Below are 22,922 nucleotides of genomic sequence, written 5' to 3'. Positions count from 1 at the left end.
CTGATGGTCACGACCAATAAGCTGAAAATTTTGTCATGAGGTTTTCAAGGAGGATTATGATCCAGAAATTATGATCAAATAAACACAGACAGAGCTCTTAGTATGAGATTAAGCTTTTAGACATCAATAAATGTATAACCTCTACAGGCTGCAAAAGGATATTTAAAATGTGAACTACTTGCAGTTAGTCAGTGATTTTGTGTCAAAGCGGCTTAAAAACTAAAATATTCAACCAAAGTGTAAACCTTGCTGTAAAAGTGTTTTCATCATAGCACAACATAAATGTTGATGTTACTTTCCTGTAACTTTCATCAGACTTACTGGCTGCTTTCCCAGAACTTTCTTGGTACTTTCCTTGAAATTGTCATGCAATGTGTGTCTGAAATTTAATATTTATTTTCAGAAATCTACAGGGAACCTTCCTTTAGCTTTATAAAAACAATACTGGTGACCTGAAAGGAACTTATTAGTTCAAGGAAAGTGACAAACACATTCCATGAATGTTCATGGAAAGTACCTGATTAGTTAAACTCCATTAACTAATGTAACTTTTATGTAACTGAAAGCTACATGAAAGTTTCATGTCACTTTCTGAAAGTAGCTGCTATTTTGTGTTAAAAATAATTTTCCGCTGTTCATTATTGTCACACCTTATATCTTTAAGGTGCTGAAACATCACAGTGACTGAATACAGACAAGAATAATTATTTTTACTTTGCACAAAGGATGCTTTTATTCTCATACATCCTTAAATATGACTGCAGTTTGACAAATACTTGCTTAGACATAGGTCTACTTCCTGTATGCTTTCTCCTTCACTTTCTTTGAAAACACTTCCACAGTGAGCTCAGTCATGTCCTCCTTCTTGGCTTTCACATCACTCTTTTAAGATTCTGCTCAGTCTGACTCGTAAACACGCATCTACAATCAGCTGGTCTGTAGATGGTGACATAAAATCCAGACCAAAAATGAGAGCTCCTCGTTTCCTAAACTTTTAATCCAACCCAACTTTCCATCTTCTAAATAAAAATCCACTTTTCTTTTTAACCTTCACCTGTTCAGCTTCACAGTGTCCAAATTTATGAATACTTAATTGGAGCCACGTTGTTATAATAAAAAAATAATTCTGAAGGATTTTCTATTCTTTGCATCCTGATTCAAGGAAGTGAGTTAAAATAATCTGAAAACCTTCACAAGCAACGACAAACAGAAAACGTTACAGCAGCAGAAATATTAGTGTTAACTGGAATTAAGATTTGTGCATTTAGTCACTTCCTATTTATGGCTATCAACATTTAAACAAATCAACTTATTGTCTCAGTTTCATTAAAATATGACCTGTGCTTTCTTTATCTAAATACTTAGCTTTACAAAATAAAATTTAAATGCATTTAAATGCCATCTTTCACTAAAATGCAACAAACATGGAAGCTTTTTTGAAAAATATTTAACGCTGTAGAGAAGGAGCCGGTCCTCGTCCCAACAATACTTCCGTGGTCGACGTGTAAAACCTTTTGTTACAGGATCCAGTCCACGTTGCATCAGAACTTTAGCGCTTTTCTGAATATGGCACGAAATAAAAATAAAAAACAAAAGGCACCCTTCACGTCTAACAGCTAACCAGGACAGCTTAGTCACATTTTTGAAGAGTAAAATGCAGCATGATGCTCTCAAACACAAAGAAACAAACACATTTACAATTCATCTTAATTGGCACATTTCTCTCACACTATATTTCCATGTCTTATAATTAAATCAAAATCAAATAATTTCTTCTTTTTGTTTTTAGCTAAAATATTGGTTTTGAACATTGTACACAAACATTATACATGATTCAACTGAGAAAAAAAAAGACAAAAGTTAATCACAGTTTGCAAACACAGTGTGCAGCTTCCAGGACTGAACCTGAGGCTCGATGAACAGATGAACAGCAACGTCACTCGATTATGGGAGCCGAGCGATCGTTGGTGACGGTTTTTCTGAGGCGGACGTGAGCAAAGGGATTGGGCCTGAAACAAGAAAATATTCAGTTCGTTTATATAATGTTCTTTACGCTCTGACAGAACGGAGAAAACTTGCTTCTTGGTTAAAGGATTATGAAAACATGACTAATCATATACTGGGTGGAGTCAGCCACAGGCATTTATATTTTTTTTACAAGCTGTGTTATATTTATTTTCAGTTTCTAAACGAAACTAGATTCTCCAAACATTACCTGGTGGGTGACGGTGGTGAAGCTCTTAAATCTGATGTGATCTGAAAACCAGAAGACAGTTATTGTCAAAAACATTAAATCACTAGAAAACACGAGGCTGTGATGCTCTGCAACTTAAAACGCCTCACCTTGTTGCTGTCGGCCATGCTGTAGGGGCGTGGACGGAAAGTGCTGACCCTCTGAGGAGGAAGGGAGCGCTCCTCCTCAGAATCAGGGGTGAGGGCAGGGAGGCCTGCAGACACTAGCTTGTCAAGTTGTCCGGTGCTGGTGCTGTTAGCCTTCGATAGCAAGAGAGAGCTGATAGAGGAAGGTCAAGTGCAGAAGAAAGAACGACACGAGGAGGCAAAATGAAACTGGAGAAATGTTGATTTTGAGTGAAATCATCAACAAACTTTTGGAAATTGGAAAAAAAGAAAGGAAAAAATGAACCAAAATCTATGTAACCTGGCTTTCTGTGCTGCTTTTGTTATGAAAGACGTTCAGATTGTATTCAAGGTTTAACATTAAAATGAGCAACAATTACATTTGGACCAGACAGATAACAAATGACATAATATTGCAGTTAAACTAAAAATAGAAACTAGTGAACAGGAATAGTCGGTCATCACTGATGCCACATGTCTAGAAAAATCTTTGTTTTCTGTCTTCGTACCCCTCAAGGTGATCCATTCTGCTGTGCTGCGGTTGGGTGTAGGAGAAAGGGAACCAGCCTTTCCTGGAAAAAAAGTCGATATTTGAGGCAGACTGACAAGCCAAACAGCAGAGGATGTTTTTTTTTAAATGAACATACTAACAACAAAGCACAACAATTATACTCTAAAACAAGTTTTTTATTGTTTTTCCAAAAGCAGAATCAATGGAAAATACTTCTAGATTCCAATTAAGGCTTAATTTAATAACTTTTTCAGTGATTAAAGAGTCCTGACAACATTTAGCAATCCAAAGCTCAAATCTTAAATACTTAGCTGAGACAGATCTGAACAGGATAGTTTCTTTTGTTTCAAAAAATTACATTTAGCATTTTTTTGTACTTCCATTTGGATCTTTACTGTTTCTAAAAAAGCCCAAACACTTAAAAAAACCACCCAGCTCTTTGCTGGAAATAGGTCCATGTTTTCCGGTGTCTGGAAAATGAGCCATTTTAAAAACCTCCAGATTGTTAAGTCACATTCGCCATTAGCAACCCCAGCCAAGTCCAGCCATGTTACCGAACAACACAAGTGGGTTCTGGAAAAGATGAGTGTTTTTCAAAGATATACGGTGGTATAATTATAAATCTGTGTAAACGTTGAGTTAGGATTTGAAGTGACAAGACGCCCTGAAACATCTCATTCTAAAAAGAGCTCAAAATACACAGAACTGACCAGGCTGACAGCTGATTATCTAAGCAAAAAATGTTTTTGTATGGACCACAGATCTATTCTAACCTGTCAAGGAAGCACAAAAAGTCGCCTTCAAACAGTGGAAACTTTATCAGTTTTTTTGTGAAGCAGCAGAGCGTCATACCGTCCGGTGCGTTCGTTTTGACCGTAGTGCCACCCGTCTCTGGGCTCAGAGATGAGGAGGGTGATGTTATCCCCGGGCAGGAAGTGAAGTAAGCAAGCCCCGCCTCCTAAACTTCCACCAGCACCGTCCAACGCTCCAGGTGTGTGAGCGAACAAGGCCTCCACGTGGGTCACTCCAGATAATGGAAGCACTCTGGGGAGACTGGAGCCTGTGGTAAAGATGTCAAAAGTAATTAGAAGGAAGATTCAGGGGGAGGGTGGATTTTTTTGTATTATTTTCAATTAATATTGTCATTATTTTTCAATATTTAGCTTATAATTATCCACAGAAACTCCTTCTAGCTTATAAATTATGGAGTACTTACACTTATAAAAGGAGTTTATATATTCAGAAATTAGAACAAACTTCCAGAGAAACTCATATTAGTTCATAAATCTACTTATTCTAAAACATGGGGTTATACTTTGTTTTAGAACAAGTATAACTTGGTTTGTTGTTGTATTTCCTTCTAATTCATGTAAAGCACTTTGAATTGAATAAAATTTGCGATATAAATATAATTACCCTACTTTACCTATAGCTTAACTCTATTTTGTTGTTACTAATTCAGTAAGTTTTAGTCACCTTATTAGTTTGTAGTTTGCCAGTTTTATTAGTTAAATATTGCTTAGTTAAATAGTAGTTTTAGTTTCTTTTATACTTTGGTTATTTTTTAGGTGGAAAATTCAAAACGGCAAAGTAACTTTTGTTCCCCGATTGGCCCGGTTCAAAATTTATGGCCACAGGAAATTAAGCGAAGGGGAGAAAACCCAGATGATGCTGTAAATTAGATGTTTGTTTTTTGAGCACAGGGAGGCAATGGCCAGGCTAGTCGATTTCAGTGTTTGTTATTTTTTAATTTCAGTTTGGGGACCAAACAAACATGCAGCAAACTAAAAACAGCGTCTTACCCTGAAAGCCTCCCAGCCTCATTTCACTGACCGGTCTCCTAGGCAGAGGCAGCGTTGCAGTAGCAGAAACGTCCCCGGCTTTCAGCAGCCAGGAGTTGTGTGACGGAGACAGCGTGTGGCTCCCACCGGGTCCGACCTGCTGGTGCAGCAGCTGCACCGGGGTCAAAGCCCTGGAGAGAGGAGCGCTGTGGGACAGCGGTGGACTGTGGGGGGCGCTGTGCAGGATCGGGAGGGTCATGCCCTGAGAGGAGCTGCTGCTCTGAGAGATCTGACTGAGGGACATCACTGTGGAAGGGATGAGGCTTGGGGACAGGTTGGACGTGTTGGAGGCCAGGAGGAGAGAGGCGGAGGAGGTGGTGTCAGACGCTAATGGGCCGCCATCAGAGAGGGGGCTCGCTGAGGTGTTTATGGGGGTGCTGGTATGCTGAGGAGAAGCTCCCCGAGAAGACCCGGGAGCAGCTGCAGCGGTGGAGGAAGCAGAGCGGAAAGCGTGAGGGGAGCCCTGAGGAGGACCAGAGTCGCTGTGGGAGGAGGAGGAAGAGGGGAGCGATCGCTGCTGCTGCTGGGAGCGGCTTGAGTCTCCATTCAGCAGAGGAGGAACTTCCTGGACGGAAACTCTCTGAAAATCAAACAACACTGCATGAAAACTAGAAAAGAAGATGCAGAAATCATCACTGACTTCGGCTATCATTCTTTTTATTTTTGAATACAAGAAGAAAAATGAATGACTTTATTGTCATTCATTTAAAATGGCGCTGCAATGCTCCATCAATAAATATATAAATAAGTAAATAAATTATAATAAAAAGTATCAATATAAAAATATGCAATAAAAAATTACTGGGAGTTTAGTAGTCTCATGGAATGAGGGATAAAGTTGGCAAAATGTAAAGATATTTACTTTCATTTTCATTTATTCATTAAGTTCATTTGATAGAAAAAAAGGTATAGTAACATAGGGCTGTACAGTAAATCAGTAAAAATATGTGATCAATACCAATACATAATACATCTGATAGAATATTGAATATTCAATAACATAGATAAACTGAATTAAAGAAGCACTCCCATACTGGTAGAGTTTGCAGTATTTTTCCCTATAGGCTTTTAAAGACAGTTTAAGATACTACTAAGAAATAAAATAGCAATAAAATGAGTAAAAATAAGTAAAGGTTATCTCAACAATATAAACAGAGTCATATGAAGCAGGAGTAAAACATTTAAAACACAAACCAATGCTATTTATGGCACAATCAGAGATTGTTTAAGTTTAAACATATTGAATCTGATAGACTTCAGATTGACAGTAAGTGAGCTCCAACCCAAGAATTAGGCTTTGAGAAGAAAAACAATAACAAGATCTGACCTGCTCTGGTTGAGCGGCGCCCAGCTTGGTGTGACGGAGGACCTCAGCTATCCCAGCAGCCCCTGGGGTTTGTGGCGCGGTGTGACGCAGCAGATTGAGGGCCCGCTCCGGGAGCTTTGTGGGCTGAGAACATGACTGTTGCCAGGATGACAGTTTCTGCGACAGAAGCTCTCTCACCTGGATCACATCAGAAAACACATCTTAAAGCAGAGCTCAACGTTTTACTTTCTATCTGGGTTCCTGATGTTGTTAGAAAACAATTGAACCTGATGTTTCTACAGCAGATTCCAGTTTCTTCCAGAAATGTGATAATCTTGATAAAGTTTAAATGTTCCTTGGCCTAATTAAAGGAGATCGACTATGACATATTGAATTTAAGTTTTGCACATTTTTAAACTTCCACTTAGTCAATTGTTTCTAAAAACAGTCCAAGCGCTTAACAAAACCGCTGTGTTTTTGGGATTGAGTCATCTTTTTTGGTGTATGGAAAATGACCTGTTTCAAAAACCTCCTGATTGATAAATCATAATCCACTGGCACTAAGCCATTACTTAATAACCCCAGCCTGTCACCTAGCAACCAAATGGTGCTCGAGCACTGGTTATTACCACTTTATGTGGTGAACAATGGCTGGTGGAAAAGACAAATGTTTTGCTGTTGTGCAGAAGGCTCCACTTCTGCTTTTCAAAGATGTACAGTTATAAAATTGCAAATCTGTTTGCAGCCATTTTCACGTGAAAGTGTGAAAGTTGAGAACTGACCAGACTATAATGTCATTGTTTAAGAATAATTTTGTTCAAAAAATGTAATAATCATATTCTGTAGCTCATAGCCCTACCAAAAGCTGTTCAATTAAGCACAATAGGTCACTTTTACTTGACCTGTCACGTAAAAGTGAAGATGGATTGGTTTTTTTAAGGTCGACAGAAAGGAAATCTATTAAGTGAATTTACAGAAAGATGAAAATGTGTCTGTGTTTGAGGGAGAACAGGTATAAAAACACACAGCGGTAAATAATATGAGCATTTCACCTTGGAGTGGTAGTTAATGAGCAGCTTGGTGACGCAGCATTGTCTGTCCACCAAGAAGCAGTATCTTCTTCTCTCCTCTGTAAGTGCGGACTTGTAGCCTGTCGCCACCAGCGCATCCAGCTCACCTTGTCGACGACTCATCAGCTCCACAAACTGAAGCAAAAGCCAAAAAAATGTTACCTTAAAGCTCAGTATATGCATGCATTTCACTTAATAATAAACATAAACTTTAATATGATAAATCTGTGTGTGTTCTAATGAATTCCTCACCAGAAACAATACATATTTACATTAATGTTTAAAAATAGTGTTCTACTTAATTTTTATTAGCTTAATTCTTCAGCGTAACAAAAATATAATGTTCATGTTAAACATGTGTTAGAAAACAGTTTTGTTCTGAGTTTCTTATTTCCTGTAAATCCAGCTGAATCTGATTGTTTTTTAATCATATTCTGGCTCATTTCACTCAGAAACACTCGCCTAATTCTGACTTATAATCTGTGGTAATCCTGAGAAACGTTTAGGATTTGTGAATGGGACATTGTCTCCCTAATAAACTTTGCTTTGCAGCTTTCCAGGAACCAATTTAGACCCAGTTTGGGCTGTAAACATCACTTTACCTGCATCTCTCTGTCTCCATATTTGTTTGGGTGACGACTACCCTGGCTCTTCCTGCGGAGTTTCTTCAGCTGGGACTGACAGCGCTCAATCGACTCCGACTGAGACCTTCGCTCACTCTGATACTTCTTTAGAGTGGCCTGAGAACAGAGGCAGAGACAGGAAACACACATTAAAAAAATATATAAATAAACTCATATCTGTCTGCAATACCAGCCTGTCAGTATGTGATTAAGTGAAGTTCTGTGCAGCCTCTCGTAGTTTCTGACAATTTTTTTTCTGTTTAAAACCATGTAAAATATACACACTGTGTCTCATTATGGCAAAAACTGTTTTGTTAAAGAAAGATAGGTTGTTAAATCAGGTAAATAAGAGATTGTGTTTTGGTTTTTAAATGCTCACAATTCTATTATTCTCAACAATTAAAATAACATTACTCACATTATTTCTGAGGAGATTCTGAAAAATGTGTTTATCATTCAAAGCTACCAACAATAACAAATTAGTAACCTCCTAATAATCTATTTATATGTCAAAAAATGATTTTCACATTAACTTTTTCAAAAGGTATCCATACAAGAAGAAGAAAGCAAAAACGTAACAACTACCAGGGTTTCCCTCAGTGCATTATAAGCCTGACGGGCCACTAGGCTAAACATTGTTTATTTATTTGAGTTTTTTTTAATGACTGTCTTTTGTAAGATTTTATAGTTAGTGTTCAGGTGACACATAATTATCAAGTGATACTTTCAAACTTCATGTCAACTTTAAAAAAATGTTTAACTCCAAAACCCAGCAGACCGCTGGATGAATGACTGCCCCGGTGCCCCGAGCTCCGGGCTTAGCAAGTTTTCTGGGGGAAACCATTAATTACTCTATTATTCTATTGTGGCTTTTCTTCTTAAATAATCAAAAAGCAAAAGCAAGAACTCACTGTGAGGTATTTAATGTCCAACTCCAGCTTTTGCTCCAGCTGGGCGAGCATCTCAGAGTGAAACAGCTTCAGCTGTCAACGAAGCAAAGCAACAGTTTGATAAATGTCACAAGCATTTTACCAGAGAAATGTTTGCCTGTGAACAAGCTTGAACATATTTATTCATAAAACTATAGTTTTGTCCTTATTCAGACAAAAATATTGGTTGTTAAACAGTGCTTAATAAAAGTACAGTATTGTTGCTTGACAATAATGAGAATTGATTTCCTCACCACATCCTCCAGCTGCACCTGAATCTGCCTGTGAACCTCGGCCATCTGAAACAGGGTGTCCCCTGACAGCAGCACAGCAAAAACAGACAAATTACACACAAAATAGTGATGCATTTTCTCATGAAATTACCTATTAAACCCTTAAATGTGAAAATTCAAACATTAAAATGGTTTTATATCCTCTCATATCTTGTGATGGTCAAATTTCTGTAAACAAACGGCAGCTAGTGTTGTGAGATGAAACACTAATGCTGTCAATGTGTTGCACTGCTATAAAGAAGGACGGAAAGGAAAAAACCTGAATTATCAACTGATCATATTTACATACCAGTGTGAACACTGCAGCGCAGAAAACCTGCTGCAGGAAGTTAGAAAAGACAGCAATGAACTATAAAACCAATAATTAATCGCTAACTGGAGTACACAGACTTAAAAGAAAAAGGTAATTTGCTGAAAGGACAACGTTCTCACAGCAGTAATTAAGCCACAACTGTACAAATAATTTGTACAATTTGCAATTAGGATAAAACAGAAACCTTTGTCTTTGTAATTTAAACTCCTTCAAATTCTGTGAAATAAATCTCTTCTATTAACCGCTTCTTGCTATCCAATTATTAATCGATTTATCTAAACAAATAATCTCCAGATTAGTTCTACGCTATGTTGATGTGAAGTCAAGCAGAAAGGACTGAGCTTTTCACATGTTGATGCTAAAAGTGATGCTTAGCTGCAGATGCATCCTTTACTATGAATGATCACGTGTTCACTAAAGAAAAACTATGTTGTTGCTTAAAATGTTTTTTTTTCTTGTAATAAAGAAATTATGTTGTTTGTTTGCATCTTTAAATGTATTTTCAGTATTGTAAATGAAAGACTTAAATAAAAATGTGCAGAATGTGCTAATTTTATTTTCTTCCAATTAACAGATTAATTGTTGGAATGATCAATAGAATAATTGATAACTAAAATACGTTTTAGCTGCAGTCCTAACCTAGATGGGCCAATAAGCTGTGCTTTTAGTTTAACTATAAAATTACTTATTATATATTTAGATTTTATTATATTGTTTTGTTTTATTTGTTATCTACATACATATTTAAATTTTTTTTAACCAAAAATATAATCTTTGTATTTCTATATTTACTGGTTTCGTTGCCAGAGCTTTATCTTTAGTAACAAAAGTTATTTTTATCGCTAAGCTGTCCAGTTAAAGTTCTTCTTAGCTCTACTTTGTTTTGATTCCGATAAAAAAGTTAATATTTACAGTGTAATGTGGACAAATTCAATTTGATTAAAATCTCCAAACGAGCCCAACTGGCCAATCAGGAAGCCCCAGAAGTTGTTGCTCTGATACAGTTTCTCATGAACAAAGTGTCGGTCAGTGCTCGTCCCTCCTGCAGTCACATGGCGCTGTAGTATGTGGTTGCTGGCAGCTCGCCCTCCGACACTCCTGCCTGCCTCCCCCGCCGTTTTCAGCATTACAATGAGATCATGTGGTGTTGTTAATCTCCCAACAATGGCTCTACTCTCTCCCTTTCCCCTGTTTCCCTCAGAGTTTCCCCATCTCTACGCTCACAAACACTCCCTACATGATGATCTTCTCCAGTTTAATGATCAAAAACTTCACCAGGTTCTTCAGCTGCAAACTCACCCAGCTCCTTGGAGCCCTGGCTGTCACTGGCCAGCTCCCCGAGCTTCACTAGAGCATCAAAGTAGCCCTTTGCAGCCACCGTCACTCCTGAAGCACAGAGTAAATGTAAACCTACAAATCACATGTGTCAAACTCAAGGCCCGGGGGCCAAATCTGGCCCGCCGAAACTTTATATGTGGCCCTCCAGACTCCAAATTACATCATTAAGTCCCTCCAGGTATTCACAAATACGCAAAATTTGCACAAAATCAACAGATCCCCACATTTTGTCTGATTTTACTGACATTTCTTCTCAAAATTGGCTAAAACATTTAGTTTATCCTTACTTGATGTCAAGTTCTATCTGTGTCTGATACAGCAATTAATAAAAAGTCACATTTAACATCATATATTAGCACAAATATCTAACAAATTCCTGACAAATATTTCTATCTTATCACCGCAACATATATGATTTTGAGTGCAAAAAAAACACAAAAACAATCACAAAGTCCTGGTTGGACTGATCAGTGTGAAAAGATGTTCAGTATAATTTCACATTAAGAAACTCTTATTGAATGCTGAAACAGCAGGACCAACCTGTCAGAGCTTTCTCATAGTGTTTTCCCATGGTGACAAAGTTCTTCAGACTGGGGTTGAACTGGTCCAGGACGCCCTATTGGCACAAAAAAAGAATCACATTTCTTAAAGTTGAAGTTCAGGATTTTTCAGGTGAGGTTCGGAGTAGTTAATATCCGATCAGCAAGAGAATATAAAGCTCGCCTTCTTTCAGTAAACCCAAGTAAGCTGGACGCAGAAGCTGAATCGCCACCGTTTTAAAATGACGACTATCTTGTGGGTGAGAAATTGTCACCGAAATTATTACAATAAATCATAATATTGTCAATTTGAGACTATTTTCAATCAATAATGATGCAAGTTTGCCATCTCAAAGACAAAAATAAAACATTCATTTCTACAGATAACTCCACACTGGAGCTGGAAAACATTGTAAATATCCAAAATAAAGCACAGCAAGAAATTTAATGAATAACAAACTAACATAAGCTCAATAATTTTCATTCGGAAGATTCATTTTATTACTACTGGAACCAAATATAAGATGCGATGCAGTTTTACCTTGTAGACATTTTCTGTCATCTTGTTGATCTCTTCAGTTCGAGACATTGTTTATGGCTTATGGTTTGGTTCTCTTTTTTCTTGGTTGTTCGAGTGTCTAAACTTTACAGATGATCTGAAAAAGAAGAGATGAACTTAAATCCAGAGACGTCTAAAGCATCTCCTATGAACCTACCAAAGAAGCTTTTCGGTTTCTCCTCACGAGATTTCTGAGTTTTCTCTTTAAGGAGGGATTTAAATGGGACGGCCGCCGCTGGAGCCATCAAAACAAGCGACAAGCAGAGTCTTGGGTTTCATCTGAGGACAATTTTATTTTCACACGGATCCCATCTCTGTTTTTCTGCATTATCACTTCACAACCCAAATATTTCTTCAAGATTCATGTGCCAGTCGAGTTCAGATGAGAACAATGGGCTCCTCCAGTCTGAGTCACAGGTGTCAGAGCGCTGAATAAACAGGCGACGTCTACGTTTCCTCTGCAGAGTGGGGGAACGAGCCGCCCAGAGGGGTCAGAGGATTTCCAGTCTGGACTGAATGGCAAAAAGACGCACCCGGTTTTCCCTGCGTACCCCTCCTTTGTAATCACAGCGAGATTACAGAGAAAATGTTGACCCAGATCAACTAATGCTACAAACACAAAGAAAACATTTCCACAGTCTTGCTCATTAGGGCCACCCTGGTGAAGTCTGTGGTTTCTAATTGGGGAGAACAAAAAGGTGGAGAAGTGGGAGCTCTGGTCAAATTCTGCCCTTTTTACATGATTGAAATGGATGAAGCTTTTAGTTGAGGATTTTCTAGCTTTGTTGGGGTTAAATCTGAGAAATAAAGTGCTGCTTGTTTCAGGATCCAACAGGAAAAGTCTGCAGGTGGTTGGGAAGTGATACAGAAGCTGCATTCATGTGATTTTTCTTCAAAAAGAGAAAAGGAGCTTGATTTAGGTGCATGGTTACTAACTACAACTAAAATATGCAGCTTTTTAGTTGTATAAATTAACTTTATGTATTTTCTGATCAGAATGCACATGCAAAGCCACTGACAGTAACAGTGAGAAATTCAGCAAAGACTCAACATTATGCACAAAATTTATGCAAAAATCATTAGTGATTTGGAGATCTTGCTTCCAACTTTTAATTTTCTATCATACCTTTCATTGAGATATTCATGCATTTACATTTTTCACCATAAATCAATGTTTTCATATTAAAGCAAGAGCAGCAAATTGCACTTAAATCTGTCGTTTTTGCACCTGAGGCTGCATAATTATATAAAAAATGTTCTAATACTGCAAATAAACCTGCTTCTTCTACTCATTGAGACAGCTGTGTGCAGGAAATGTTTGAGGAAACTATGTAAACATTATTTTTTCATTTTACAGTTCAGAGAAGTAAAAGCTGATCTCCAGCTTTGAGCTCAAGACTTGAACTGCAAGAATAAAAGAAGAAGAAGTCACATACCTTTCCGGGGTTCTTTGTATGAAATGAAAAAAGCTTGCAGCATGTCTTTTAAGGGTTTAATGAACTATAACTCCCCCTCTTTTCTTCCTATTAGACTACTTTCCCTCTCCGTCAGTTTGTGGGGGGTTGTTTCATCCAGCAGAGCACTAAATCTCACCTCCCCTCCACCTCCTTTTTTCACATGGCCTTCTCCTTTCCTCTCTCACCCCCTGCCTTTGCCTCTCTTTTACTCCCGGGAATTGGGGTCAGATATTCGGTGCCATTCAGTACCTTTTCCTCATTACTGAGCCGATTATCAACATGCCTTCACGCCTGCAGAGAGAGAGAGAGAAAAAAAACTGACCAGAGAGTCACAACCAAAACCTCCACCAGTACCACCGACAACCCAGCCGTTGGAAACCCCAGTCAGCCTCCCATTCTCTGAGTCCCCCTCTCTCACTTGGGCAGAATAACAATGAGCCAATGGGACTTCATCTGAATAGCAGCAGGAGGAGAATAATGACTTGAACTTTTTAAGCCAAAGACAGACAGAGAGCAGCAGAGCCGGGCCTATCACCGGCCTACATACAGCCGGCCCATCACACATTCCTGCTCCATGCTCCAGGAGGAGGAGGAGGAGGAAAAGGAGGCCCTACACGGACACAGCCTGGCCTTTCATTTACAGCCACAAGTAGAGTCACACATTAAACACTCGCTCGGGAAATTAAGGCCACAGTTTGAAAAAAAGGAAAGAATAATTGAGCAAGTTGGATTCTGCAGCAACAGGCAGAAAAATCCAGTTTTTAACTTTGTTCATGTGTATTTATCTCTCATCAGTGTTTTATTTAGCTGATGATTCAGGAGAAAGAGGTCAAATTCTGCGATGTGTCCTGAAACATTTAGTCACGGATCCTTTGTCAGTCTAAAATATGTCAAATAAAATTCACTTCAAGCAATTTCAAAAGAGAAATATGAAGAAATAAGTGATAAAATAAGAGGCGTACCAATTGCAGCTTTCTGGCCGGTCGTTGCTGATCTGCCAATAAAATTTTTTTTCTGAAATGTTGCTAATATAGCAAGAAAGTTGCTGAGTTGGTAACACTCAGTCAGTCAAACCTCTCTCACTGCAGAGAAAACGAGGACAGTGGCTAATTTTTACATGCTCTGTGGCGTCTCTTTTCACTTTGTGGATCAAAGGTTCCAGTTTCATCAAACATAAGGTTTTGGGATATATTAATCATTTGGGAGAACATGCAAACTCCAGGCAAAAGAACCCCAATCAAAATTTGACCTTCTTGCCCAAAGGCAACAACAGCTAACTGCACCACTGTGTAGCAGACAAACATAGAAACCAACACCAGTTATCACGTGATGCTGATAATATTTTATTTTCCTACTAGGGTCTCATACTATGGCATGTATCACAGAGATGCTCCATTTCTTGCTGCATTAAATTCGTTTTTGTGAACTTACACTGATTTCCCAGTAGGTGGCAGTGTTTTGCTGACTCACAAAGGTCCAAGAAAGTCCAAGAAAAATCCAACTGGTACTCAGATGAAAGAGAAAGAGAATTTTATGTTTTTAAAAAACATTTTATTCAGAAATGATTGATTTAATTGTGTGTTTTTTTAACTTTAATATAATAATCAAATGAATGTGTATCACTGAAAACTAAAGATACAAATCTTGATTTATGTCCAAATTATTTGTTAAAAGTCACAGAAGCTACTTTCTGAAAAAAACGTTTGAGTTACGAAAAAAAAATCAGATGAGTAATTTGTTCATTTATTAAACTGCAGCAATTAAAACAGGAAATTATTTTTAGGAACAAACCCCTCAAATTTAGGAATGTTCATATGGCTTTTTCACGCTGACGCTAACAGCAGGAGTGACCATGGAAACGACACACCTGTACTGTCTATAGGTGCGTCTGTGAATCATCATGGATTTCTGATGAGGAGGATCTGAAGATGAATTGCATCTAACAATGTATCAATGCAGTGAATTACAGCTGGGCCTTTGTTGGATTTTTATTTTAATCCTGGAAGTAACACCATGTGTTTCTATGACATATGAAGCATTTCTGTCCTGCATTATAAATCTATTGCCTGAATATCATCTTAAATTGATATATGCAAATATGTTTAAAACTAAACAATTTTATTTAAGTTTGTAGCTTGGAGAGAAAAACAGTTTGCCACTAAGACCTTTTTCTATTTTTGCTCTGATTGTCAGACATCAGCTTAACCTCTGGTCGAGCAGGCGGAGCCGATTTTGGGTTTCCAGAGGTACCTGGTCACATGGCGACGCGTCTTTGGGAACATTTGAGCTTCTGTGGTCTGGTGCCAAGCTGCTGGTGGGCACTGACTTCCTCTGAGCCCAGTTTACACACGCTAAGGAGATTGACAGGCGGGTGAACCCGACACGCACTGACCTAGTAAACATAGAAAAGATGAGTCAACCTCAAAGCCCCATCTGTACCTGTCACAAATACTCCATTACAAACACATACCACAGGGTGGATAATTGTCAAAAGGTTTATTATTTAATCTAAAATGTAAGCTGGACAAAATCCATATGTCATATGCATCTCTGGAAAAAAAATGAAGAGCCCACTGCAATGAAAACCTCCTGGTTATTCGACTGATATATGGCAGAGCAGTCAACTTGCGATTGGAAGGTTGTAGGCTCGATTTCAACTTCCTCCTGCCACATGTCAATGTGCCTCTGGGCAAGTCACTTAACCCCAAATTGCCTACTGGTCTGCGTATCGGTGTATAAATGTTTGTGAGTGCGAATGGGTGAATGTGACTCTAGTGTAAAGCACTTTGAGTGGTCAAAATGACTGAAAAAATGGTATTTATGTTCATTCAGTACATTACCATTTAAAACATTAATATTGTTGTTTATAAATGAACGTGAACTTGCTTTCTTTGGATTATTTGAGGTCTGAAAGCAGGTTTGACCATTTATCATTTTCTGCAAATAAAAACTAAATTTTTGCTAGGAATTTCACAAACATGTCGTCAGTAGTTCATAGAATAAAAGAACAATGTTCATTTTACGCAAATATATACCTATAAAAGGTAAAATCATAGAAACTGATACATTTCAGCAATCTCTTAATTTTTTCTGGAGCTGAATGTGGAAGAATATGAACCTGCTTTAATTACCCAAAATACCAAATAAAAATCAGGCCAAGGCTTCCTAGCCATTATACTTATGCAATTACAATTAATTACAGAATGTTTTATTTTGTTGGAATTCGTAATCTTTCTTTCTCTATTATATAAACCTTTAATCTAAAAGTTTTCCACCTCATGCACGACATCGTGCATGAGGTGCACATCGTGACACATTAGTGGATCCTACGTGGACTTAGAGGTGTTATTGTAGATCCTTCCCCACTGCAGCTATATGACTTTAAAACCATCACAGGTCACAACAAACTCAACAAATGTTTACATTCATGCTATATCTGTACAACTTAACTCATTCTGCAGTTATCTGCCCATTTTATGGTCTCTAATTAATGCGCAAATAGACGTGCACATTTTACTAATTAACTCAGTTTTATATTCCCTTGGAGTAGAATACACAATTTTTATTTCTACAGCACATTTAAGAGCTTTATAAATTAGAAAATGCTAAAATATTCAGTAATCTTTGTAGTTTTATAGTTTATTCCTATTAAAAGTTTTAATGCATTTAGAAAAAGAGGAAGAGTGTTAATCTTTTACAGAAGAAATCCAAGCTTTATTTCTCAGTTTATGGTTTTTTGCAGGTTCATTTGTTCAGTATGTGATTAAAATGTTTTGCACATTTTCAAAACGCACAATTTAGTTCCCTGCAAATGTTGTTTCTGACATAAACTTCTCACTCATCATAAAAATCGACTTGTTTTTGACCCACTAATAATGGTTTGTAGACAGATTACAAAATCCATTGAGCTTTTTACTTCTGTTTGCGACAAAAAAACAAGAAAAAAAACATTCAAAATTGATGTTTCGAATGAATACGGATGTGGTTCACAAATAAGTTCGTATTAGTGAACCACAAGCATGCTGCTGTGTCATCCTTGCTGTATTTAAGTCTGTCTATCAATCAACATGTTTACGTGTGATTTCCCTTGACCCTGCCGCAGCCATCTGTCAGTCAGAGAGGAATTAATCAGGCCAATTCCTCCCATGCTGGGATGTAGGTGAGCTGGCTGAGTGACGAGAGCAGCAGGAGCTGAGGGCCAACATTTGGATCCTGTTTAAAGGGATTTGGAAACCGCAAATCAGATAAAAAAGAGTTGCGGATTTGATTAGGCCCTTATCCCGTATGTGTCTGACAGAAAGGAATAGCTGGCGGAGGGGGCGAGGTAACAGGTGACAGGGAGTGGCTTTTTAATGGAAACAATGGCAAAGGAGGAAGAGGAGGAGAGGAAAAAAGAAGGGAGAGACAATGAAGGAGAGGCAGAATGAGATGAACCCTCCTCTGGAGTAAATCTCTCTCAATCTGATCAGCGGGATAGGAGAAGAACTATCTAACGAGAGTGGACGCACTAACTCTCAGGTAAGCGCTCTGAGCTTTAATAATAAAACATTTACTTCTCTACAGCTAGAAAAATTAATACCAGAAGGTCATTAACTTATTTACATTTTATTAATACATTAACACTTCTTAAAGATGTAATAAAATAAGCTAGTTTACATGTTTAATCAATCTGAACAAATATTTATGCTTATAGATCTATTTAAAAATATAATTTAGTTGAATATACTTTTGTTGTTCTTGATGTCATTTGATGTGTTTCTTTACAAAAGCAGATATTTTACCACGTGGAAAGCTCTATAGAAAAAAAAGACTAGAGAGGATCCAATCACTTCGAGTCAGAACTGAACAAAATGCTTCACAAAAACTGTTTTTGGTTCATTTAGTTAATTGAGTTTTTGATTAACTTTGAGTGTATGACTTTAAAAATTTATTAAAAGTTTCATAAATTCAGTATTGTTGGATGAAGAGGGATAAAAACTGTAGTAAGCAACATATTTTAGTAGAAATGTGTTGAAATAGAAGTTTAAGCAAACACTCTCTGAGAAACCTGGCATCAATTCCAACCTGAAGAGAAGACTTTAGTGTTATTTTGTTATTATTTATCAAAATCCAGATCCAACTTTACATGTTTGAATGCTGTGATATTGACATCCAAACAATACCGAATGGACATTTTAAACTGAATCAGTCATAAAAGGGGCTCTAACAATTTAAAAGTGAGAAGATTAAACCTCGAAACTGAAAAAAGAAAAGGTTCTTCACTCCATCTCAAGTTTTTTCAAATAAGCAGTCTTGATTAAAAGAGCAACTGTAAGGAGCTGACCTTTAATTACATATCTCAGGGAACTTGTCAGTTTCTAACCTGAGACTAATTGCTCCGCTTTACCATCCACCCTGACCATATGCTGCTGGGATGATGCACGACCCCGCAACCTGCGTCGGATTAACACCGACCCGTACACACCAACACACCAAGGAGTGTACAAGCCCACTTATCTCTGACTAAGATAGCACAGCAACTGTCTGTAATTAGGTTAATTGGGGGAACCTGTGGGTGATAATAAACTTAGGTTTGAATGATGGAGATTGGGTGTGACACGATTTTGTGCCCCGACCATCTGTCTCCCTCTAAAGCCCGGCTAATCTCAAGGGGAAGCAGGAGAAGAACCAAAAAGATCCATTCAAAACGACAAGCTGAATATTGACCTGGCCCTCAGTTTGTTTCTGCTTTGTTTTATGATTGATAAAGCTAAGTCAGTCATGCATGAAGTTAGAGCACAAATCCACTGAGAGCAACGGGTGGTCAGCGAGGTTAAGTGGCTGCTTCTCGGCTGTGCCATTTCAAAATGCCGACACTGTATAATAAAAGACGTCATGCAGGGAGGTCAGCTGCCTTTTGTGGAAACACGCCGGGCATCGAAACTCTTTGAGCCTGTTTCCATTTCGTAAAGCTGCAGCATCAGCATTACAATGCTGATGGGATTTTATCTGATCGTTTTTATAGTTTCACAATATCTACAAAGTGACATTTGCATTGGTGTACCCTCGTAACTCTTATACGCCTAAATACAATTCAATGCAACCAATCATCTATTGTGTAAATAAAGTTCATCTTTACAAAAGCAGATATTTGTATCACAGTAGACAAAGTAGCTGTCCACTATGCTAAATCGTTCAGTGAACGACCCATCGTGTAAAAAACTTTGACTTTAACACAAACCAATGACAAGCTATTTGATCATGTTAGAAATTAAATCTGCTTCTTGATGTTATATTGATCTACTAAACATAAAAGTTTGGGATGTTCCATGAGAGTATTTTGGCATCCTTTAAGGATTCTAAAGAGTTAAAATGTTCCAGCCAAACGTTCGAGTCGGGATGTCTGACCTTTAACATGATCTAATCCTCCTCTGGAAGGACTTCCTAGTTCTTCTTGGAACAGCCAAGGTTATTCGTCAGACGGTGGCCGAGTCCAAAGACGTCACATCCTGAAGAAGGTTTAGTTCAAAGTCTGACAGCGGAACAGCCAGCAGCTAAAACAAGATTGTTTTCCAATGCCTTTTCACCTGTGTGGGCAAAGACAAAGAGAGTCCTGTAATGAAATAATAAGACTTAATTTATTTTTGTGTGAGTTTCCATAGGCTTAAAGACTTTCATTGAACAGTAGCTATGCCAATATGCAAATAACAATGCTTTCCTAATGTTAAATTTATCTGTGCAGCACATTTAACCAACAAACATAAAAAACATCTTAAGTACATAGTCAACAGTTGTAAAGATCAGTAACAAGCATCACATTTTATAAATTAAAATAATCAAATATGTGGTTGATTTTTTCAGAAACTATGAGTCAGAAGTAACTCTTCACAGTTGGGTCTTTAGCTTATATTTAAGGGAACTCAGTGTTTCAGCTCTTCTGCAGTTTTATGGAAGTTTGTTCCAAATTTGTAAAAGATGAATACTCCATGTCTGGTTCTGGGGATGCAGTGGTCTGGAAGTTTTATACAGCAACAACAAATATTTATTGTGGTGCTAAGTCGTTCAGTGAACAGTATTTCATTCTATTCTCTGAGCTACAGTGAGTCCTTTCATCCTGGAAATGTTCTTCAGGCAAGAGAAGGCTGACTTTGTAATTGCCTTTACGTGACTCATGTCTAATATGTTGTTTTACAGGTCTGTGTTACTGCTTCTTCCAGAAGATTCTTCGCATCTTTTTGTATCTATTATCTTTCCATCGGAACATCTTTTCTTGAACCAACATCTCATATTGTGGAGTGAAGCCACGTTTTATGGTTTTTTAGATGGAGATTATGAGGAACACCATGTTCTTTCTTCCCCTGGTTCTTGCTCTACTTCACGCCACATCTGCCACATCAGGCCCAGACTTCAACTATGGAGCCCACCCACGCTTCGTTTGCACCCCAATCCCTGCAGACGCAGACTCTTCCTGCTTCCCCACAGCGGGTACAGGCGCCGGGTCGACAGGGCCTGGAGGATCAAACCATCAGAACGTCCCTCCCAGCGGCTGGTGGGGGGCCAGTGACGAGGCTAAAGCCACCATCCTCCACCTAAGGGAGAGTCTTGTGCAGCAGAAGGAGATCATCCTGGACCAGAGGGAGACCATCAGAGAGCTGACGGCCAAGCTGACCCTGTGTGAGGGCGCGGCGCGAGGCCCGTTGTTTCACGATGAGCACCACGGCTCTGTGTCATACTCGCATCACAAAGGAGTGTCCGTTCACCACACATCATACACCGACAACAGTCACTATGGCAATGGCAGACTCATCCCAGACTCACAGCACCACCACTCCTCAGTCCAACGATCTGACGGAGGGGACGGCAGCCATAACCACGGGAATGACAAACACGGGACGGCGGGGGACAGCACATCAACGACAGAGCAGCTGGAGAGGATGCTGCATGCGCTGAAAGAGAGACTGAGCAGCCTGCAGGTGAGCAGCTGGAGGAAGGGAAAAGTTCACTTTGGATAAAACTGCAGAAAGACACGAGAAATGAGAAATGAAGGGGAAGTTCAGTGGAAGGATGATCATAAAATTCCTTGCTTTACAAATTCAAATCTGAAAAGTCAAGATGCAAGACATATTGGCATTAAAGGGGACGTGTTATGGACAATTCACATTTTGCCAGACATACTGAAAAGAGAGCGTCTGTTAACATAACTTTAAGACCTGTAGTCTAGGAAAACAAATACATTTCTATACCTTTCATCCTCATGAAAAGTCAGTGTAGCTACACAAGAAATGATTATTTGTAAAAACTCTGACCAAAGTGAACAATCTGTGGTAAACAATGCGCCAACAAATCCACATACTTGTTTTGACACGACTCCCAATTGACATCATCTTATGATTTATTAACTTAGGACAATTTTAACATGCCATTTAAAAGTAGTTCAACCCATATATCTGTCCATACAAAGCTGCCATGTTTAATTCCAACAGACTTAGGGTTGGTTGTTCTGAAGCCATCTGATTGGTTGACAGGTTTTAGCTTTGCTCTGCACTGCCCCCTATGGGTTTGGCTTGCTTAAACAGCGCTCACCGGTGGAAATCTGAGTTCATGTGGATGAAAACTTTTCTAAAACTGATACAATGAGTATGACGACATTTTTTTAAAGAATGTAGCAGAGATATTTGTTTTTTTTAAAGACATAGCTATGTGTGAATAAGTTCCAGTGTTCCCACAGATTCTTTTATATCTCAGATTTCTTGTGGTCTGTTTAGAGTTGTTGACCTGGTTAACCTCCACGCCAGCCTCCATATTTAGCTTCTTCCACTTTCTACGTTGGCCCTGAGGTGCAAACCACTTCGACAAATTCAAAAACACAACGCCATTAACGAAGCTCAATTACAAATTCAAAAACACAAGAGGCTTCACTTCTGCTTTTCAAAGATGTATGGTTTATACTTTCGCATCTGTTTGCAGCCATAAACAAACTTGCTTTAAAAGACATCAAAATAGGTACAATTGACAAGACTGAAATCTCATTGTACAAGAATGATTTTGTACAAAATATGTAATGAACTAGTTTTGCATATCCCAGAGATAGACCAATGCTAACTTGTTTAAGGAAGAATAATAGGCCACTTTGGACAAAATGTGGGAGAAATTGGTATAAACTCTTATGCAAGGAACTGTAGAGGAGTGATGAGAAAAGGATGGAGTGTGGAGGGAGGATGTGTTGTTCCCATGTGGATCGGGACGCATTAACTCTGCTGTCACGAGGCTCTTTGTTGAAGTCCCAGATCGCTGCATCCTCTGAGCACTTAAGACAAAAGAACAATGAATTACTTAATCTCATAAAGCCATTCACTTGTTGGCAGGGGAGTGTCACTGAAGGCCATCGGTGGCCGCCTGACATCAACAAACGGCTCAAAGTTGCTTCTCCACAAGGCGACATGGCCGGTTTGTTCAAATGACGGATGTATTAAATCTGCTTTTATGGCGCTTGTCTTCACAGACAAATGTCAACATCTGTGGGAGTGGGTGTGTGGAAGATCAGCTGCAATTATAGTGATCTCCCTTGACAGACCGTAATCAGGGCAAGCAGCAGGACAAAGCCTGGATTACCTGAGAGGAGGAGCAGGAAGATAAAGAATACAAGCAGGACAGAGCAGCTGCATCTCAAAAGACAAGATGATTAGTATGTGTTGACACTATGTCAACAAGGCTCACCAACACCTGTTCATCTGTTACTTTAGCCCAGAGGTGTCAAACTCATTTTTATTTTGGGCCATGTCAAGATAACAAATATTCTGGAGGTG

General features: G+C 38.6%; 2 protein-coding genes across 2 annotated transcripts in view; one reads left to right on the top strand and one right to left on the bottom strand.

The window, feature by feature from the left end:
* Positions 1 to 704: 704 nt before the first annotated feature.
* Positions 705 to 22,922, bottom strand: part of zgc:158689 (uncharacterized protein LOC791177 homolog) — a 25,753-nt gene continuing 3,535 nt past the window's right edge. The window contains exons 3-20 of the mRNA XM_055047483.1: positions 19,525 to 19,703; positions 15,388 to 15,529; positions 14,569 to 14,638; positions 13,117 to 13,428; positions 11,663 to 11,777; positions 11,123 to 11,198; positions 10,544 to 10,630; positions 8,893 to 8,954; positions 8,621 to 8,692; positions 7,689 to 7,826; positions 7,069 to 7,221; positions 6,038 to 6,214; positions 4,672 to 5,290; positions 3,722 to 3,929; positions 2,868 to 2,930; positions 2,344 to 2,512; positions 2,216 to 2,256; positions 705 to 2,009 (exon numbers count right to left, since the gene is read on the bottom strand). Of these exons, the coding sequence (XP_054903458.1) occupies positions 1,937 to 2,009; positions 2,216 to 2,256; positions 2,344 to 2,512; positions 2,868 to 2,930; positions 3,722 to 3,929; positions 4,672 to 5,290; positions 6,038 to 6,214; positions 7,069 to 7,221; positions 7,689 to 7,826; positions 8,621 to 8,692; positions 8,893 to 8,954; positions 10,544 to 10,630; positions 11,123 to 11,198; positions 11,663 to 11,710 (1,986 nt within the window). The 5' untranslated portion in view covers positions 11,711 to 11,777; positions 13,117 to 13,428; positions 14,569 to 14,638; positions 15,388 to 15,529; positions 19,525 to 19,703 and the 3' untranslated portion in view covers positions 705 to 1,936. The remainder of the gene's footprint in view (positions 2,010 to 2,215; positions 2,257 to 2,343; positions 2,513 to 2,867; positions 2,931 to 3,721; positions 3,930 to 4,671; positions 5,291 to 6,037; positions 6,215 to 7,068; positions 7,222 to 7,688; positions 7,827 to 8,620; positions 8,693 to 8,892; positions 8,955 to 10,543; positions 10,631 to 11,122; positions 11,199 to 11,662; positions 11,778 to 13,116; positions 13,429 to 14,568; positions 14,639 to 15,387; positions 15,530 to 19,524; positions 19,704 to 22,922) is intronic.
* si:dkey-283b15.2 (neuronal pentraxin-1) overlaps positions 17,413 to 22,922 on the top strand; it is a 10,514-nt gene continuing 5,004 nt past the window's right edge. The window contains exons 1-2 of the mRNA XM_055047488.1: positions 17,413 to 17,655; positions 20,311 to 21,089. Coding sequence (XP_054903463.1) covers positions 20,439 to 21,089 — 651 coding nt within the window. The 5' untranslated portion in view covers positions 17,413 to 17,655; positions 20,311 to 20,438. The remainder of the gene's footprint in view (positions 17,656 to 20,310; positions 21,090 to 22,922) is intronic.

Source organism: Poeciliopsis prolifica, unplaced genomic scaffold, assembly GCF_027474105.1.
Source record: "Poeciliopsis prolifica strain line A6 unplaced genomic scaffold, Auburn_PproV2 SCAFFOLD026, whole genome shotgun sequence".
Lineage (NCBI taxonomy): Eukaryota > Metazoa > Chordata > Actinopteri > Cyprinodontiformes > Poeciliidae > Poeciliopsis > Poeciliopsis prolifica.
Note: the sequence above shows the minus strand (reverse complement) of the source record. Positions and strands in the feature narration are given on the sequence as shown.